Source organism: Kwoniella pini, chromosome 3 (assembly GCF_000512605.2).
Source record: "Kwoniella pini CBS 10737 chromosome 3, complete sequence".
In the NCBI taxonomy this organism is placed as follows: Eukaryota; Fungi; Basidiomycota; class Tremellomycetes; order Tremellales; family Cryptococcaceae; genus Kwoniella; species Kwoniella pini.
The window spans coordinates 1,162,285-1,182,256 of record NC_091718.1 but is presented as its reverse complement, the minus strand read 5'-3'; the positions used below and the strand labels follow the sequence as shown (position 1 = coordinate 1,182,256).

Sequence of the window (19,972 nt, the reverse complement as noted above, 5' to 3'; positions counted from 1 at the left end):
AATTACAAAATCTATTCATATTGGTGAGACATCCACAATAATATCCATAAACATATTTTTACCGGGAATGTATATAGATTGAATGCATAAGGAAAATATGTGTCATTTATTGCGTTTATCGAGCAGTCATATTAGATCTACAAAGGTAATTATTTATTAGCGATAATAATGGAAATAATGCAAATAAATGGTAAAATTGAAGAACTAACCTATTCAAATATGCAGTTTTATGTCTATCATCTAACCATTTAAATACATCTGAATTACCTTCTAAAATTGATAAAATTTCTTTTGATATACGTTGATCTCTTGAAATTAAACCTTTTCTACCTTTTTCACTTGCTTTTAATAACCAAGAAATACCTTGTCTTGTTCTTTGTCTTTCTGTTAATGCTCTTGGAGTTAAAATTGTTTTTGCAGATTTACGCATTGATAAAATTTTAATTGAAGGTGAAGATAATTCAATTGCTTGTTTTAATAATGGTTGAGGTGATAAATTTGTTGATTGATGTCTAATTTCCAGAAAAAATAAAAAAGGGTTATTATTTATTCATATAAACTTTTCCAAAAAAAAAAGTATATTTTATATATATAATGAATTTGTTTCTCGTAATATTATTGATTGAGTTGTAAGATTTAAAAGAAGATGAAAAGAAACTCACAACATCGTTAATATCCTACTAACCATTTTTTGAGCTTCATCTCTTTTACCATCTTTCATTAAACAATTTGTGAATAAATCTAATGTTGGATCGGCTTTTGGAGGTATATTATGTACGTTAAATTGACTAATAGAAGAATCTGATATTGGTTCAGATGTAAGTTTAGACGAAGAAGATGAAGTTGAATTGAGTAGATCACGTAAAGGTGAGAATCCTGTTTGTGTAGAAATTGCTGGTGGTGATTCAATAAAAGCTCTAGAAGAAGTTACGAATGTTCTTCGAATAGAAGATGAAGAAGTTCGTATTGACATTTTTTAGTAATACTTATTCACAATAAAGTGTATTGTTATATTTCAATGATTGATAAATTCCTTTTAATTCGATATTTGATTATAATTTCTCTGTTAAAGACAGTAAAAGTGAATTAGGTGAAGTTATAGAGTTGACTTTTTCCCTTGATAAAAACCTTGATTTCCCACGGTTGTTAATTGAAAAAGTTGAAAATGACCTTTGCGATTCATGTCCACCTATAAATCTTTTACATTCACCATACATCATTTACGCTCAAATTGTGTCATTTCCTGCAAATCAAGCATTTTAACGTATATAATTACAGCCAGATTTGATTTGAAATCAAGATGGCGAAACGAACTTCCGATGCTGCTGATTTACCACCGCCAAAATCGACTGCTAAAGGTCAAGGAACAGCTCGTCCACCTATTGTAGATGAGGAGATGGGTGAATTTGAAGATAAGTGGGAAGATGAATATGAAAGTGAAGGTGAAGTTATAGATGCTGAAGCTGAAGCTGAAGGTGATGGTGAGTAATTCGATAATTGTAGTCAACAGGAATGGCCATATTTATCCATTATGCCTTGTGCACGACCGCTTTCGGTTATATACCCGCTCAGCTCGAGGGCTTGTGGATCTTCGCTATATGTGAATAGATAAACAGGACATGAGATCATTGCTTACAAAACTCTGCTCTACTGTAGAGGATTTCACGCCTGCTCAAGAAGATTCTGCTCCACCTCCTGAACCTACTAAAACCTATCTTCCCGGAACAGCCATAGAATCAGATGAACATCTTGTACCTGATAATTCAGTATACCTAGCTTTACATTCTCTTTCTTACTCTTGGCCATGTCTTTCATTTGATGTATTAAAAGATACTCAAGGATCAGATCGAGCTACATTTCCACATACAGCATGGATAGTTACAGGTACACAAGCTGGTGAAGTACCTGGTCAAGGAAGTAAAGCGAAAGATGAAGTTGTAATTATGAAACTTGGTAATTTAGCAAAAACTCAACATGATGATGAAGATGATTCTGATGAAGAAGAAGAAGATGATGAAAATGCAAATGATGAAGATGCTACATTAGATTTTTTAACTATACCTCATATTGGATCTGTTAATCGTATAAGAGCTTCACCTACATCAGAAATTTTAGGAAGTTTACCAGATCCATATCATGTAGCAACATTTAGTGAAACTGGAAAAGTACACATTTTTGATGTTAGACCTTATATAGATACATTAAGTGGTCCAAACTCAAATTCAAATTTAAATTCAAATAAACCAAAATCAAAATTACCTGTACATACAATTACAAATCATGGTAGAAGTGAAGGTTTCGCAATAGAATGGGGTAAAACTGGATTATTAACTGGTGATATAGATAAAAAAATTTATTTAACAACTTTAACTCCAACTGGATTTAATACTTCTACACAACCTTATTTATCACATACAAGTTCAATTGAAGATTTACAATGGTCACCTAATGAAAGTACTGTATTTGCATCAGCTTCAGCAGATAAAACAGTTAGAGTATGGGATATTAGAACTAAAAATAGAAAATCTGTAGTTAGTGTTCAAGCTCATAAAGAAGATGTTAATGTAATTTCTTGGAATAAAGGTGTAGATTATTTATTAGTTTCAGGTGGTGATGATGGTGAATTAAATGTATGGGATTTAAGAATGTTTAATAAAGGGTAAGTTTGAAAACATTTATTAAAGAATTTAATTACATTAAAAAAAATACTTACGATTTATTTTTTTCTTTTTCTTTTTCTTTTTTTTGGGTTTAGACAACCAAAACCTGTTGCAAATTTTGCATGGCATAAAGGATCAATAACTTCAGTAGAATGGAATCCAAATGATAATTCAGTATTTGGTGCATCAGGTTCAGATGATCAATTAACTTTATGGGATCTTTCAGTTGAACCTGATGAAGATGAATCACCAATTATAGTAAAATCTTCAAATGGATCTGAAATTCAAAATGTACCTTCACAATTACTTTTCGTTCATCAAGGTCAAAAAGATACAAAAGAAATTCATTGGCATAATCAAATTCCAGGTATGGTTTTAAGTACTGCAAGTGATGGATTTAATGTATTTAAAACTATTTCTTGTTAAAAAAAAAAAGCTAAAATTTTTAATATCTTATTTATAAAAATACGATTAAATTTAAATCTTGATTTGATAGGCTTTCATTTTTTTTTTAATCAGAAAGCTTTGTATCATTATTTTTGCTCATAATGCATATATAGATAACTCATTTTCGTTGAAGAATTATTCTTCATTACATAGATTCCCGAACAATTTCACTGAGACTTTTCAATCCACATTACAGCCATCTTGTCTGGCGTCCTTATTTGCGCAATAGCGAGTGTTGGACAAATTATGAGTGATCTCAAATCGGAATTCGCTACGCGCTAACGAGTCCCAGTCACGAAGCTACTTTTAAGCATTTAAAGGGTATGTACGCTGAACATATCTTCGATGCATTGTCATGGGTCCATGCTATTGTACCTGTCATCTATGTCTATCTCATCTGCTATCATAAATAACTTGACTATACGCCTTTAAATGGTTCAAGTGGAGGAGAAGTAGAACGGCAGTTTAGTTCCAACTTTATTTCTATATTGAACATAATCGTTTCCGAAGAATCTTATCAACCACCTTTCTTCATCTGTAAAAGACGTAAATTATCAGCTCATCGTCCTCGTAAGAAATTACCAGGGAGCTGATTCACCTTTTATACGATGTGAGAAGAATCGACTTAATACTACTACGAATCCAATTGTACAGAATACATTACCTAAGAGTAATTGAGAAAACACTGCCCAATAGAAAAACCCAGTATATGCTGGATGTCGAGACCAACTATGAATGAGATGTAAGCTGGAATGTTACTTCAAGTGGAGAGTACGGAATAAATGCTTACGAGTACAATCCGTGAGTCACGAGAGTGTGATCATCGTGTTTCTTACTTTTGACAACGTGCGAGAAAGATTGAGCAGCTTGAATCATGGCTAATGATCTGATTATCTGAGCTCCTACCATCACTACAGTGACTATTTAGGTTTGGTCAGCTTTTAGAAAACACGCGGTCTGACGGCGCTGCTTGGGCTTACTGATAGTCAAGTAAGGCGAAGAGTTCCTCTTGGAATCGAATCTCGAGGGAAAGAAAATAGATGCTACAAAGTATTCCAATAAGCCCAATGCATGAGCGATAGGGTATTGTTTGGTATTATTGAGGAGAAAAGCTGTACGAAAGACTAGTCTCAGCTATTTGCCAGACCAGGTCATTGGTTTATACAGCTGACTTACCATCTACAGAAACCTTGAGAGGATTCCATCCTGCCGTTGTGTAAAATTCGAATAAGTGGAAAGTAGCTATAGCAGCTAAGTAAATACCTAATTGAGGTCTTGCCCAATCTCCAGCTATCTTATCCCATATATCTCGTCCGGCAAAGGACAGTGATGAGCCGATCACAACCCCTAGAGTAGCAGCTATGACTGCAACTGCTAAGAGAGTATTGGGTAAAGAGCCCCTTGCGTCGTATTGATTAGTCCTGGGCATCGATATTGAAGGAGCCGGTTCTGGACTACCTGCTCTTGGAGTAGAAGATGTCATATCTGACAACGAAGGTGATGATCTATCCACCAAGTTGGAAGGGATAGACTGTGGTGAAAGATGACCATTAGGTACAGGTGTAGGAAGTCTGGATACTTCCGGTGATGGTGTAGGTGAAGATGACAAGGATGGCATGGGTGTGATCATTTCAGTCGGTGCGCTCATGTTGATTGATCGTACCTTGAGCTGAAGTTTGAATGTTGAAGCCAGCTTATTGAGATAACAAAGATCGAAAGGATGGTGCTAAGATGAGGAATAGCCTTGTGAGGAAACTCGATATCATTTTCTACTGTGATGCCAGATTTGTTTTCTGATGAAAAGTAGAACAAAAGGAGATTTCGAAACGCCAGCTAGCAAAGAACAATAAGACATTTAACCTGGAGACTCCACAATAACGTACTAAGGCACACCTGCAAAAAAACCATTGTGTTCTTCCGGATCACGAGCCTATTAAGAATGTAGACGACGCGCGCCTTGCTCGAACCCAATGTTATTCCTTTTCTGTTGTCTTTAATGTTTTCTTTTGACCAAACAAGTGTCTTTATCTATAAACAACACCACAAGAGGGTTTGAAACCCGGAAATATCAGCCCTTTGACGGGCCCTCAATTCGCACATCGTCATTCTTGGCTAAAAATTCGAGCATAAAGAGCCAAGATGAAGCCAGAATCATCGGTATGTAATTTCTCCTTCTCCTTCATGATCCCTCATTGTTTATGCCAATTTACGCTTGGATATGTCAGTCTTACCAACTTCGGGATGCCATACATGAGGTGATTCACAAACGTCAAAATGATATAGAGTGAGTCATGCATACATCAGCTTATGCGTGAACCACAATATACTGAATATACGTACATAATTTAGCGAAATCATACCTAAACATGCCGACTCCCTGAAAGAACTATATCTCATGCTTGAACCCAGGCGAAATAGTAGAAATGAGTTCCCACCGATAGCAGAAGAAGACTCGTTGGATAATGAGAAAGTGAATCAAGGGTATGAAGAGTGGAAAGAGCGATACAAGCTGGGCGAAGGGTAGGTATTCCTCGACTTGCTGTTTAACGATAGACACTGCTAACTCGCCCTGTAGGTCGACTATTTTGGGTTTGAGGCTTCCTTCACTTCCTCCATTGTCTCCACCGGCGACATCGACTGTTTTTCCTGATGAACATATCCAAGACGAGCAGGCAGTAGCGTCCTCATCTCGATCACCCCTCAACAGCAAGTCTCCTTCAGGTTTAGCTTCCAGCTCAGTTCAGAGACCTAGATCCCCTATACGTTCACCTAAATCTTCAAAACCTTTTGTTCCTCTTCTGGTCTCTCCTTCTCCTACTATTGACGGAAGCGAACCGCCAATAGGTGTTTCAATGGACGAAATTCAACCTCGACCTCGTTTTATACCGTCGACTTCTTTCGCGCCGGTACCTAAAAAAGAAGTTCCAGAATGGATACCTGTTGATAATTATAGACCAGCAGACCTACCAGGTACCACACCCAAGATATTCATGCCATTTGAGACAGATTATACTTCTCAATTACCAAAATTACCACCTCTACCACAACAACCTCGTCCTCAAAATGGGCCAGCTAAGAAGAAAATAAAGTTAAATGATAGTGGAGTGGATCTGTCCAAGTTGCAAGCGCAATATACACTGAATCCTATAAGCGGCTCATTATCAAAATCTGCCAAATGCGTTTTGACAAATGATTGGAAAATCGCATTAAGTGAGATGAGACATGTTAGAGCGATGGAACGTATAGAAACCAAGAAAAATGAAGGTAGATGGAGTCTGAGACAACCTAAAAAGTTACGAGGACCAAATGTACCGAAATCGCATTGGGACTACTTATTAGAAGAGATGGAGTGGATGAGAGTTGATTTTTACGAAGAAAGGAAATGGCGAATCGTCCAAGCTAGAGAATTTGCTTATCAGGTTGTAGAATGGCATTTATCGTCCGAGGAAGAGAAAGCTCAATCAATGGTTGGTAGACGAGGCTGGGGAAAATCTAGAGATGTTGCTATACCGGGATACTCCGAGCGTTCAGATGGGCCACATACACAGTTGGTTGGGACGGAAAGAGATGATCATCCAATCGTAAATACGGCCTCGACAGAAGATGATGATGTAGAAATGTTAATAGGTCAAGAGGAGGATTTGTCTGCTGAGGAAGGCGCGGCAGGGGCGGAAGTGCTTGAGACGATGGCAGACATGAACAAACAGGAGGAGACGGAACCAGAGGTGAAGAAGGAAGCTGAAGATATTGAGATGGATCAGGATGTGGATGCGGATGGAGAAGAGGATGCAGACGCGGATGGCGAACCTGATGATGGAGGAACAGCTGATGCCGATGGGGAGGAGGAAGATGCTGAAGGTGAGGAAGATGCCGATGGCGAGGCTGATGATGTCGGGGAAGATGTCGTCGGGCTTGATGGTGAGCAATTCGAGAAGGAGGATTTATAAAGCGCCCTGCTGATTCGCGGTCCTCTGCAGATATCGACAACGCCGATGATAGTGACCGCGATGCTTCGGAAGTACGACGCGATACGGTCTTACCCAACGGTCTTGTCATCAATAAACGATTCTCCAGTGTGGAAGAACTGGTTGCTACTCGAAAGCCTTTGTTGGATCTGTCGTTCACTGCTGCAACAGTCGATCTTGAATCATTGCCTCAACTGACAACTTCCACTTCCACGACCGATGAACCTGCTGAAGCTTCGACGCCACCTTCGCTTGTCGATCTATTCCCTGATTTAGTGGTGTACCAAGGTCCAGCACCTCCCAACGAGGATAAGCCTACTCGACGCCTGGACGAAGGATATACCAGTGCCCATCGTATAGCGCATACGTCCAGAATTATGGATGTACGACCGATCCTCGTTTCGTCTCTGCAACCAGCTAAGAACGCTCCAGATGGTGTGTGGGATATTCACGAAGGCCCTTACTTTGAGGATCCGAAGGGGTCGACCGATGTCAATCCAACTGTTGTAGCAGCCACATCGAGCGTGTTCTACGGTCGAGGCATCAGACCTTTGGAAAGTATGAAACCGCCTGAACAAACTAAACCAGCTTCCCAGCATCTTAGAACCCAATTGGTATGGAGCGATGAAGATGACGAGCATCTTTTGAAGCTTGTAGCGACATACCCATTCCATTGGCAACTTATCGCAGACAGTTTCAACTCCGAGATAGTCACTATACCAACCGAGAAACGATCGGCGTATGAATGTTGGGAAAGATGGTACTATACTTACGGAGAAGGCAAAGATAAGCTCAAGAAAGCCGAGCAACAAGCCCAAGCACAAGCCGCGACCACTGCACCTGTGTCCGCAGCTCCAACACCGAGTGCGAATCCGACCGTAAATGCTACACCTATTATGGCCACTGCATCAGGAACAAATACGCCAGCCCCTCTTCCACCCAACTCTGCTGTACCCGTCTCCGCTCCGACAGTGGCCGCAGCTAGTAAACCAGGAAATCAGACACCTCAACCAGCCGCCGCTGCACCTGCACAAACTCCGAATACAGGTATCTCGGTTCCTTCTCACCCGAATTCCGCTCAAGCTCCAACTACAAATACAGCTGGCCCTAGTGCACCTCAACCTGGGACGGCTGGTACCGGTACAGAGACTCCTCTACCAGATGGCGCACCGCCCCCGCCTGGTATGTCGAAGAGAGATAGGCAAGCCGCCAAACCCAAGTATGAGGGATCTAAAAAATCGATCAGATACCAGGCGATCTATGATGCTGCTAAGAGGATGAACAGACGGAGAGAGGCGAATAAGTCCAAGACAGGGGGTGAGAATAACCAACTCGTAACGTGTGAATAAGGTCAATGCTGACATCTATTCTTTTCCTTACTTCAGTGAAAGACCAGCCTAAGAAAGTGATCAATGTTCACGAATCTCATGCAAGCTACCTCTTGTCCTCGATATCTACTCCTTGGGAATTGGTTGAAACGAAATATCAAAGGGATCTTCAAGCAATGCAACAGAGACAACAGCGTGCCATGCAGGAACAACAGAGAGCTATGGCCATGCGTCAACAAATGATACAGCAGCAGCAGGCTGCGGCTCAAGGTCAAGCCCAAGGTCAAGTACAAAATCAACAAATCCCTCAAGGGCAACAACAGCAACCTCCTCAGCAGCAGCAGCAACAACAACAACAACAGCAACAGATGCAACAAAGCCAACCTGGTCAACCTCAGGTGCAGCAGGCCCAACAAGTCCAAAACCAAGGTCAAATGCGTCCACCAGCGCCTGTAAGGATGGCTAATGGACAGCCTATGCCAAATATGGCTCCAAGTCAACAACAACTTTTGAATGCAGTCGTAGCAGCCAATGCTGTCAATCGACAAAATGTCAATGGAGCACAGCCCCAACAAGGTAATATTCGCCCTCAACCCCAACAAGGACAAGGACAACAACAAACTGCTCAAGTACAACAACAGATGCAATTACTTCAAGCACAACAGATTGCAGCTCAACAAGCTCAACTTCGCGCGGCTCAACAAGCCCAAGTACAAGTTCAAGGAGGAAGACAAGTTAGTGGTGGATCACCTTTCACCCAAAGTACACCTATACCTGATGGATCTCCAGCTATGAATCAGCAATCTACACAAAATCAAAGGGTAATTTCGGGTGGTAATGTGAACGTACCTCAACATTTAAGGGTGGCAAGTACAGGTAGTCAAGGTTCACCTCAAATGACAAATCAACCCCTAATACAGAATGTTCAACAACAAAACCCTAGTCCACAAATCAATAATGCTGCAGTCCAACAAATCATAGCTCAATTAGCTGCTAATGGACAGCAAGCGACTCCAGAGCAAATAAGAGCTTTAATGATGCGTAATGTGAGTTGATTTGTTAGGATCAAGTATCATCATGATGATGAAGCTGATGTGAAATGTAATTTAGGCTCAAAATCAAGCTGCTCAAGCACAAGCTGCTGCTCAAGGTCAAGGTCAGAGTGGAACGCCTCAAATGACCGCACAGGGAGTCGTGAGTGATATTTATAATTTCCTACGCTCGCGATCAGGACTAGGCTGATTACATAACCTGAATAGCAACATTTCGCAAGATCACCTAGCATACAAAACGCTCAGATCCAAAATAGGAATAGTCCCAAACCTAATCAAGGTTAAGGTGTGACTGAAGGAGGAGTGTGGAAAATGCGATGAAGCCGAACATCAATTTTGCGCGATGTACCAGAGCCGTAGAGAATATGAATATTTTGTTGTATCGGATGATTGCCCGTGGGCGCGAGAGGTTTTCTAAGCTCGGATAATGATTATATATGCATTACGCTAATGACTCCTAATTACGGTTGCGCACTGGGTTGTTGTTCGATTGTTGGTTCTCTAGCTGCACCAAGTGGGAGTTCACCCCTTGCTTCCCTCTTCCATCTATTATATTTCAGTCAGCTAGCTGTTACAACCAATACACAGGTGGACGGTCGAGTGTGTAGCTTACCTTCGTGATATTTGAGAATAACAAGTTGGACAAATATGATGTGTTAATTTGATTGATCCGCATGCTTCGCAGAGTGACAGATCTAAGAAGTGGACAAGATCAGCCTTGGGATACTCTGTACACAACTTCCAGGCAATTCCTTCTTCATCCCTGAGCTCCGCTTGAGCGCTCGAAGATTAAATCATTCATCATTGTTGCACAACCCTCCGCACGATTGTCCTCGCTCCATGATGGTGACCCTTCGCGAGAAACAAGTATATTCGAATACACGATAGATTTTTCCCCAGTGACCAGAGACCTTTGAGACTGAAATACACGTCCTTACGATATGAAATCTTACTCACTAGTTCTATTTTTCAAACCTTTATTCGAACTTCTCATACTTTTCTTACTATGTGAAGTCTTTTTCTTAGGTACACTAGCCCATACAATAGGAGGAATTAATTCTAAGATAGATTCAATTGAAAAAGAAGGAAATATTGAAATCCATGAAGATGTTCTCGTTGTAGTTGATGGAATTTCAATTGGAGCAACAGGAGATAATTGATTGAAAGAAGTTGAAGAACTTGAAGCTATACATTGTAAACTCCAACTTGGTCGTATTGTATTGAATGATGGTCGGAATGAAAAGATTGATGATCGTGTTGGAATTGATAAAGATGTCATTATTGCTGATATTTTCTTTTTGAAATGTATGTATGAAAGTGAACCTATATTGTTGATCTCAAAAGAAAAAAAAGGAGTTAGATGTTGACCTCGAAAAGTCAAAGTCAATTCTGAAAGCATAAACTTAGGTGAAGCGAGACTCATCAAAGAGAATTGCCGGAAAATTACCGGTTGGTGGCACTTTTACGAGTAGGGTCGTTGGATTTATTTGTATTTTGTAATGTATATCATCATTGTCCAGCACTTTCATGCACGCAATCATATACAATACATCAGACGAATCCCATACGCATAAGCCTTCTGACCCCCAATGGAGGTTTCTAAAAGCATATCTGATTTGAGCGTTTGACTATGGTTCTTCTTGGTGTACATAGTACTTAATACCTTCTACAAGATCCTCAAATTCTATGGCAGCCTCCGAGGCAATCTTAGAATTGAACATATATACGCTGAGGACAGGAGATCAATCAGGCGAAGGACTCAGGATTCTGTTGAGACTGGACTCACGTTCCGTATTCACCTTTAGGCTCAACTCGAAGGACAGCATTCCACAAATTCTCATTATCATTGTCTGCATCTTCTGGCCATTGAATCTTGACACATGTAGGGCGTCTTGCGGATTTTCTAAGCTCATACCCTGTTAATGTTAAGTTGATCAGCTTGATTCACCACTTCAATGAAACCTGAATTTCTCTCACATAAGTCATTCTTCTGTGTATTATTGGCATTATATAATTTGGCCGATAATCCAGTCATCATTTTCAATGCTATGTGAGGATCACCTTTCACAAATCCATTGGATGTTATACCATCATACCCCCCTTCTTGGATGAAAGCATTCTCCAGAGCTGCTATCCACCTGTATGATGACATTGAATTGACCACTCACGTTAGTATTCAGCCCTTTGAGAAGTGAGATTATCACTCACCAATACTGATTTGCACCACTATAATCTGCTGTTATATTAGAATATACAACTTTATGTTCCTTGGATGAAGGACCACCACCTTTCTGATCATCAGGTAGATTATTCCATTTCTGCCATTCTTCATTATTCCAAACCTTAACCATAGTTTCATCTACATTATCAGTCTCACTTTTGGTATCTGTGACATTAGAAAATAAAACTTGAATCTTCTCAGGGTACGTGTTGGCAAGAGCTGCAGCAGCGGCTAGAAGCCAATCATCCTTAAACTTATCTGGAAATTAGAGCTCAATGTCAATATGTTACAAACTTCATGATATAGGCGTAAGAAAAAAGGGTCTCTTTTGGAAAATATAGATGTAGATCCTTACCCGCTAAAATATCCACCGGCTTTGGCTGGAGGAGCCATAATGGATGATCATCTCGCTTGACAATTTGTTCCGTGGCTGACATGCCCGAATCGATAGGTGATGCACTGCCAAGCGGAATTACAGTAAGACCTAGTCCAAGCACTATCATATCCCCACTGATTGTCAGAAATAGCATTCCTGCAAGCCAAATAAGGAACAGATCTTAAACGTACACGGTAAGAGGTAAAGCAAAGAGTTTAGCATTTTGTAGCTGGAGATTAGTGGACTTTACTATTATACAAAATCGAAACTCGTCCAGAGAAAACGGTATGACATATATCCTATATATTATAGACTGAATGATAATGAACCAGATAAAACAATAACTAGGTCAGCAGTTATTCATGCCTATGAACAGATCTTCATACCTTGAAAAATTTGATCTAATCAGTGCACCTGCTGTCTAGTGAGACAAAGGCTTGCTAAATAAAAGGAATTTCTATTGATTAGGTTAAAATCACCTGAGGGGCAACCGTAATGAAGGGGTAAAGATGGACTGTCCATGAAAGGATATAATACAGGTGTTACGGCTTGGCGCCTCGCATCCGTGGAGATCCTTTGGAGGTGAAGAATCCAGCCGGACGTCTAGGGATAGGCTTGCCTGTCGCTCACAAAGCACACGAAGCTGTTGACTAGCCAGATTGCGCCTAAGTCGATGGTAGAGACATGCTGGCCTATAACAGCTGATTGCGACTAGCGCCTGCACAATGCTTTCGCACGAAACGCGCCAAACATGATGGTTAATATAGCGGCCACTTTGTATCAGCAGATAGAGGGAGGAAGCTCATAAGTATTTCGCTCGCGTCTCAGCCAGCGTGCATGTATGTCGTGCCCATACTAATCACACGTATTGTATGCCTCTTTCGTCCTTTGTACGCTCCGTTTCAATCCTTGACCTTGTATGGTCGAGACCTCTCGGGTCTGCGAGCTACAAATGATCTATGACTCCTATGTCTCTTTGGACCAGGGCTTGCATTCGTAGAACCATGTTTGAGCAGTGGTTTGTCCGGACAATCGAGTGGACCTTTGAGAAGACCCGGTATTTTGATTTTGACGAGCTTGTCTGAATGCTTCGTCCAGTTCTTCGGCAGAATATCCACTATCTTCTACATTCAAAACCTGGCCTGACAATCCTTGTCTAGTACTTGTTTGATCACCGGAAGATGACATATTAGATTGGATGAAAATTCGGCTATCAAACAAGTTAAGTCTCAATCACTAAACGTCATGCAGAATATACACGGTAGGATGGCACTTTCGAACTCAACTCACGTCAGACTGCTTGTTGGTTAAACCGCAAGGAAAAAATTCGACGGGTGTAATCTTGGTATTGTTTACTGAAAGATGTTGTATTTGAATTCGATAAGAAACAAGGAGAGCTCATCGTCTTCACATCTTTGGACTTATTTATAGGCTGGACAGTGTGAACATCCACTACCAAACCACGAGTTTCGAGTCGATACAGAAGAAGGGATGGCTCATCACGCCTCAAAAAGGAACGGTAATGCCGAAAGCTATGATGCATTGCGTGACGACATAGCTCATCCTTTATTCAATCAGGCTTCCTAGGTCCTAAGAAGTGATACTCGTCTCAAGTGACACAAAGGTGAACCAACCTGGTTACGATGAGTTCCAAGTGGTGTCGGGTGTCACCTATATCATACAAAGAATGGATGGTTCGAGCCTTTTTCAGGTAGGTAATTGACCAGAGTCTATTCTAATTCCGTGGTTTGGTTCAGCTCCATCTCAATCTCAGATCAAATCCGCTCTTCGTCACTGCATACAAAAGTGTAAAAACCTTTCCACATTCAGCTTCGAACGGTATAACAGCGTGTCCCATTGTCGCGGTGTCGGCTGAATGCGAGGTAAATAGTCTTATCCCTGGGTATTCCTTTTAAGTTTTCGTTCATGTCGTGAAGCTCAGGAGGCTGTTGCAAAAGACCGAACACAGCACAAAACTTCGCATGCATATACACCATACAGATCTTGATCATAAAAACTCCCCACTGCCCAACTAAATAAAAGGTTTATATCTGATACCCCGTGGATGTCCAATCCTACTTGACCCATTATCAACCAGAATACAGAGCTTATACCGTGGTACATTGATTACCCTTCTTGTAGAGTGATGTGCCAATTGGGTCTACAGATATATTTTACTTTGGTTCCAGGGCGCTGGTAACTGACGATGGTGATTACATCCAATTCTTGAGAGTCTGTATCGTCGTACAAAACCTCCGGTCCAACTTCAGTCCAACTTTTGAGAGTGTAAGGGTACCTATTAATAGTGATATCATAATTCCCAATGGTATCACCGCTAGCAAGATGTTGGCGAAACGTCATAGCATTATAGAAGGTCCCTATGCTGGACTACATTGCGTGTAGGGCAAATAGATTGTGCGAATATATCAGCTCAAGTGAACACTGATACAATTGAATTCATTTGAAAGGATCTAAGGGTAGTCAAGCTTGTCATTCACTCACGCTTGTGTTTGACATGATTGTCTCTGTCAGTCTAATATATATGTGAATGAAAATGTAAAGCTTGATGATTGATTATGAATTTGTTGAGAGAAGAATATGACGCCTGTCCAACCTACAGACTCTTTATATGAATAGAGTCGCCTAACTTTGCTTGTAGGTCTGAGTGGATCGTAGCGTCATTTTGGACCAGCAAAAAATATCTCCTTGGTCTGGCCAGCAAGCTTTATGCTTCTGCTATCCGTGATAAACGAAGGCGCAGGTACTTCAAAATCAACGCCAAGTCTGCTTTTGATTTTCGCAGAATTTCGAAACCTCCAAGAGTGAGTCATGATGAGAAACTCGTCAGTGACCTTTCGAACTTTTTCAAAGAATGAAAGGTTGTTCGTAATTATCTTCATAGTATTTGCGGTTTGAGTTTTGAGTTCTTTACATTGGAAGCTTCGCCTTCACATGACGCATATAAGTAAACTTCTGCTAAGATCAGCTTGGCATACCGTACTTCAGAACTCATCGGCAATCCCGTACCAACACACTACTTGGGCCCAGACTGTATCGAATGTATCTCTTTGTTGCCTGCCAGTCAAAATAATCACAAATGAGCGAAAAACTGATTTACTGATTCATTCCAGCCCTTGGCCCTAAGCTGGACATCGTGCTGACAATCCACGACTACTTCGGCCGAGATTATCTACACCAGTAAAGCTCTCAATCTCATCCTGCTGTCTGCTGTTACAGTATTCCGAGGAGTGGCATCAAATGATAATATGGTTGACAGCTTCGGCTTGAATTCTCATCAGATTTACAGCATCGAGGTGTTAGAGGGGCGGGATGTTGGTTCTGGCTCCTTGGTAGGCATTCACGATCAAACGGATGTGCTAATAGTTACATCTTCATACATCGCGAGATCGCAATATTTTGGTATAGCTTTGTTAAAGTGCATAACACTGTGCATCCTAAGCACCCCTGAAGCTTATAGCTGACCAGATTGAGCTTTTTGGAACATCTCCATTGCCTCCTATGATCAGAACAATATCAGCTACGGTTCGGCTCACTGATTCGATTATATACGTCAACTTACTTTAGGATCTACACCGGCTTTTTGTAATTCCGACATCAACTTGAAACACAAGCAAGATATCAGCTAATATTCTGTACTATGAGGTCGATGTATCACAATCATCCCTATGGTTAATGAAGTGGACTTACAGTTTGTGCAGCTGTTCTCAAATCACTATCCATGGCCATTTTAGCCATCTGTGTCATTGAAGGTTGTTTGGTAGTATCGAAACCTATCAAACATTCCCGTCAATTGAGATATTCAACGATGATGCCTACTGTGAGCCAAGATCTACCTCCTCCTCCTCGTCGCCTTGGTGTATGAGCTACCTCAGATTTCTCGGATCAATTGTCTAAAGTACATCACACTTTACCCAACAAATCTGCATCCTTCGAGACACTCAATTCGCCCCTAGAGCTTATTTTTCAGATAGGCTTCAGATAGGAAGCTCACCTTTCTGCTTCATTACCTCACCCAGAGCCATTATAGCATTAATAGCCCCTTCATGATTTTTAACTTTCTCTTGAAAAGCTTTAAATGCCGGATCTGCTAATGGATCTTTCGGAGCTTCGGACGCTAATGCTCGATACGAGGTTTGTGATAGCCGACGAGCAGTCGCTGGACGGGCTAATGAAGATCGAGAAATGATGGAGCAGAAGGAACGAGCGGCACGCATGTTGAGTGACATGATAGGCGGTGATATGTTACTTTACGAATGGTATATAAAGCGATCAAAATATAGAAGAAAATCCAAATGACTTAAGACTTCGATGCGGTCATAACTGAATCTGCGCTCAACCGAGCTCCGGAAATGTGTTTACGTAAACCCTCCAAACGACTGATCACATATATACTGTAAGACCGGTTCCTAGCTTGCCGCCAGCCGGATTGAAGTCAATGATGTTCACATAAAGTCAAAGTATTTAGAACTCAACATTCCTTGTTCAACTTCAACTCTATTGCTAAACTACTTCATTTATCGAATACACGGATAAGAGATCGACTCTAATACTCTCAACATGTCAAATTCACCTTGTACCCTTACACTTGATGATGGAACGCATTACGATTTATCACCACTTGGTTCAGCTAAATCAGATTACATAGCTCAAGTTGGGGAAACTAGTTATAATCTTAATATATGTAGAGGTGTAGTAGGTGAATTACATGCTGTAGAAGAGCCTGATACAGTAGGTGGATTTGTGAGGAAAGATGATGGTGATTTTATCCTTGGGTAAGTAATGCTTCTGGACTTCAAATCAGAATTAAGTTTTAGTCATATTGAAATAATAAACCTGAATAGTCGTGTTCACACCAATCTTACAATGTCTCCAATGACAAATGAACCGATGTATGTGATCACCGATGGATCATCTTGTCCTCTGAATCCTGATGCGAAAGCTTCTACAGCCATAAGAGTAGGTTTCACAATCTAAACTACTGTTAAGCTTTAACATGAACCATCCTTTCCTTTGTGCGCAGCCGATGCGCAGAATGCTGATTTCGTCTGACAGTTCATATGTAGTCCATCAGACTTTAATGCCGGTACACCGGTATTAGTAGCTACACTACCACCTCAAGATCCATGTCACTTCTACTTCGAATGGAGATCTCACCTAGCATGTCCTACGAATGTCAAATCAAGCTTGGACACAGGTCATTATATTGCCTTTGGAGCAATGTAAGTTCCGACTTTTTACTCTGATACATCCTGAGCGATTCAGGCTGATTCAAATATCGATAAAATCGTAGATTGGCAATAGCAATCATAACTTGGTTTGGAGGTCATACACTATATAATAGGTATTACTTGAAACGTTCAGGTTTATCACAATTCCCTATACCGTCTTTCTCCTTTCCTAAAATTGCATTACCGAAAACAGGAAGATCAACTGAAAATACCTCAGGCAATGGACCAAGATGGGGTGCATGGAGAAGAAGGAGTAATCGATCTGGATATACTGGTATACGAGCAGACGAGCACGAAGAAGAGGGTTTCGCAGGTCGATTTAGCTTGGACGATGATGAATTGGATGACGATGCTGAGGATCTGACTGGAGTTGGGAATGAAGCGAATGCTTGGAGAAGTCATGCTAATGGATCGTCAGTCAATGCAAATGGGGATAGTAGTGGTAAGGGGAAGAATGTAGGTGTGCATCAGGGTCTGGTCGATATTTAGATGGTCTTGTACCGATGTACTCGATTTACAAGAATCGATTGCGTATATTACACACATACACTACATATTATATTCTTCTGCGGCAAACTATCAAGGCAATATGACCCAGTGTACAGACTATCTTTTGCAAGTTTGAAGAGTAAGTAAGAGATTGCCGCAGTTTGTTTTTGCGCCCCATCTGAAACCGGGTTACCGGGAATTACGGTAACTTTAATTGGGGCTCGTATGATGACGCATTTTAAGCCGAAATGATATTTTCGGTTAATGTTCATGGGGTTTAGGTTTGGTTGGCTTGATTGACGGTCCATAAACGGATTATTGTTGATTACTTTGGTACATAACTTTCTTCTCAGTCAATCATCACAATCAGTGATTTGCTTCAATATTAGAAGAAGGCAATAATATACGCAATACAAATCGGATCGAAATCAGCTTACTTGGTAACAAACAATTCGCAATTATTCATGAATCAAGTTTATATCGACAAGATCGTGTCTCAATAAAAATCAAATATACTTCCAGAGAGAAACGAAAAACCAAGATGAGATTACCATATAATAGACCATGGTTAATAGAATTAGCAGATCATTCATCATGTCCACATTCAATTAGAGAAGGAGTTCAAAAAATGTTAACTTTTATGTGGTTAAATCGAATATTTCCATTTCAAAATCAAGCACCATATATTTTAGCATCAAATGTTTTGGAAAGGGTAATAAATGAAATTGAATTTGAAGATCAACAAAAACAACAGATTGAAACAGAAACAGTAACAGGAACAAAAACAGGAAGAAGAATTGATGAAAATTCTAATACACCTAGTTATGCTGATGTAGTTATTAATGGAAATGGACAAGATCATATTAATAATACAAAGAAAAATGAGAAAAGTCAATTAAATATAATTGATTTTTGTTCAGGTGCTGGAGGTCCATTAAAGAAAATAGAAAAGAAAATAAAGTGAGTTTTACTTTGTCTCTCTAGTTGAATTTATATAATAATTGACTAGTTTTAATTACCTGTTTATTAATTTATTCTATTTACTTATTTTAGCAAAAATCGAAAATCTAAATTATTAAATCCAATTAAATTCATTTTATCAGATTTAAATCCACCAATTGATAATTGGAAAGATAATTACGATTCAATTAAATCTTTAAAAAATAATTCAATATCTTATATTCCATATTCTGTTGATGCTACAAATACCAATTCTTTTTTATCTATAGAAGGAGAAGAAAATAATATATTAAATGAAAGACATTTAAGAACTTTTTTTTTAAGTTTTCATCATTTTAATGAAGAACTTGCTAGAGGAGTTTTAGTAGATGCTATGCGTAATTCAGAAGGAATATGGTGAGTTTCATTTAATTATTAGGAGAGTTTTTAGAAAAAACTGATATTTAACTTTTTTTTTATAGTATATTCGAATTACAACAATGTAATTTACGTAGTATGATAATGATTGCAATGCTTGGACCTTTAACTTGGTTATTAACACCTTTAAGTTGGCCTTCTTTGTGTGAGTGGACTTGTATATATATAAAAAAAAAGTAATTTCATTGACCAAATTGAAAACGTTATTTTTTTAGCAATTTTAATATTTACATATATAATTCCAATTATTCCATTATTCTTAATTATAGATGGATGGATATCAGTTTATAGAACTAGATCAATTTCACATATTTTAAGATTAACAAATTTAGCTTCTTTAACTATTCAATTAGAAAATCAAAATTTTAATAAATTTAATAATAATGATAAAGAAAATGAACAAAATCAAACTGATCAAACTGAAAGTGAAATTGAAATTGAATGGAAATGGGAATTTGGTAAAATTAAACATACTTGGCCTTGGGGATATATGACTTATATAATTGGTAGAAAAAAAATTATACAAGATGATGAAGAAGAAGAAGAATATGATGATAGAGAAACTGAATTTGGTGGTTCACATCTTAGTGAATAATCTTTTACTTTTATTCATTAATTCTTTTTGTATGTGTATTGGAATGGAATGGAAAATCTTTTCTAAATGTTTGAAATAATTCGGAAAAGATAAAAGGATAATTGTATGGAATAGATTTATATTAAAATGTAAGATATTTAAAATTTTGTAATTAATATTAAATGTCAAATATCAATAGCATTAAAATAAGCATTAAATACAATGCATGAATTA

The 19,972-nt window shown here is 39.3% G+C and overlaps 10 protein-coding genes across 10 annotated transcripts; 4 read left to right on the top strand and 6 right to left on the bottom strand.

The window, feature by feature from the left end:
* Window positions 1-115: 115 nt before the first annotated feature.
* Window positions 116-973, bottom strand: I206_102633 (uncharacterized protein; the record flags this gene model as incomplete). The annotated part of the gene is made up of 3 exons (XM_070202598.1): window positions 116-137; window positions 210-512; window positions 663-973. 3 exons carry the CDS (start codon window positions 971-973, stop codon window positions 116-118), a joined length of 636 nt encoding a protein of 211 aa, XP_070058699.1.
* A 327-nt stretch (window positions 974-1,300) lies between these two features.
* On the top strand, window positions 1,301-3,086 carry I206_102632 (uncharacterized protein; the record flags this gene model as incomplete). Its single annotated transcript, XM_019154739.1, has 3 exons — window positions 1,301-1,481; window positions 1,657-2,659; window positions 2,756-3,086. The coding sequence occupies 3 exons, from the start codon at window positions 1,301-1,303 to the stop codon at window positions 3,084-3,086; spliced, it is 1,515 nt and encodes a 504-aa protein (XP_019012142.1).
* A 458-nt stretch (window positions 3,087-3,544) lies between these two features.
* I206_102631 (uncharacterized protein) lies at window positions 3,545-4,755 on the bottom strand (the record flags this gene model as incomplete). Its single annotated transcript, XM_019154738.1, has 5 exons — window positions 3,545-3,642; window positions 3,706-3,836; window positions 3,898-4,027; window positions 4,088-4,219; window positions 4,284-4,755. 5 exons carry the CDS (start codon window positions 4,753-4,755, stop codon window positions 3,545-3,547), a joined length of 963 nt encoding a protein of 320 aa, XP_019012141.1.
* Window positions 4,756-5,246: 491 nt separating this feature from the next.
* I206_102630 (uncharacterized protein) lies at window positions 5,247-9,737 on the top strand (the record flags this gene model as incomplete). The annotated part of the gene is made up of 8 exons (XM_019154737.1): window positions 5,247-5,264; window positions 5,333-5,391; window positions 5,457-5,627; window positions 5,683-7,025; window positions 7,085-8,389; window positions 8,458-9,446; window positions 9,511-9,594; window positions 9,660-9,737. 8 exons carry the CDS (start codon window positions 5,247-5,249, stop codon window positions 9,735-9,737), a joined length of 4,047 nt encoding a protein of 1,348 aa, XP_019012140.1.
* A 176-nt stretch (window positions 9,738-9,913) lies between these two features.
* I206_102629 (mitochondrial 54S ribosomal protein bL32m) lies at window positions 9,914-10,731 on the bottom strand (the record flags this gene model as incomplete). Its single annotated transcript, XM_019154736.1, has 3 exons — window positions 9,914-9,998; window positions 10,066-10,147; window positions 10,410-10,731. The coding sequence occupies 3 exons, from the start codon at window positions 10,729-10,731 to the stop codon at window positions 9,914-9,916; spliced, it is 489 nt and encodes a 162-aa protein (XP_019012139.1).
* A 349-nt stretch (window positions 10,732-11,080) lies between these two features.
* I206_102628 (uncharacterized protein) lies at window positions 11,081-12,271 on the bottom strand (the record flags this gene model as incomplete). The annotated part of the gene is made up of 6 exons (XM_070202597.1): window positions 11,081-11,180; window positions 11,239-11,368; window positions 11,430-11,590; window positions 11,661-11,931; window positions 12,029-12,169; window positions 12,241-12,271. 6 exons carry the CDS (start codon window positions 12,269-12,271, stop codon window positions 11,081-11,083), a joined length of 834 nt encoding a protein of 277 aa, XP_070058698.1.
* Window positions 12,272-13,015: 744 nt separating this feature from the next.
* Window positions 13,016-13,237, bottom strand: I206_102627 (uncharacterized protein; the record flags this gene model as incomplete). The annotated part of the gene is made up of 1 exon (XM_070202596.1): window positions 13,016-13,237. The coding sequence occupies one exon, from the start codon at window positions 13,235-13,237 to the stop codon at window positions 13,016-13,018; it is 222 nt and encodes a 73-aa protein (XP_070058697.1).
* Window positions 13,238-15,521: 2,284 nt separating this feature from the next.
* On the bottom strand, window positions 15,522-16,284 carry I206_102626 (uncharacterized protein; the record flags this gene model as incomplete). The annotated part of the gene is made up of 4 exons (XM_019154734.2): window positions 15,522-15,566; window positions 15,630-15,668; window positions 15,758-15,840; window positions 16,062-16,284. The coding sequence occupies 4 exons, from the start codon at window positions 16,282-16,284 to the stop codon at window positions 15,522-15,524; spliced, it is 390 nt and encodes a 129-aa protein (XP_019012137.2).
* Window positions 16,285-16,627: 343 nt separating this feature from the next.
* Window positions 16,628-17,787, top strand: I206_102625 (uncharacterized protein; the record flags this gene model as incomplete). Its single annotated transcript, XM_019154733.1, has 4 exons — window positions 16,628-16,842; window positions 16,912-17,026; window positions 17,123-17,289; window positions 17,361-17,787. The coding sequence occupies 4 exons, from the start codon at window positions 16,628-16,630 to the stop codon at window positions 17,785-17,787; spliced, it is 924 nt and encodes a 307-aa protein (XP_019012136.1).
* A 541-nt stretch (window positions 17,788-18,328) lies between these two features.
* I206_102624 (uncharacterized protein) lies at window positions 18,329-19,759 on the top strand (the record flags this gene model as incomplete). Its single annotated transcript, XM_019154732.1, has 4 exons — window positions 18,329-18,747; window positions 18,841-19,143; window positions 19,209-19,309; window positions 19,380-19,759. The coding sequence occupies 4 exons, from the start codon at window positions 18,329-18,331 to the stop codon at window positions 19,757-19,759; spliced, it is 1,203 nt and encodes a 400-aa protein (XP_019012135.1).
* Between the last annotated feature and the right edge of the window lie 213 nt (window positions 19,760-19,972).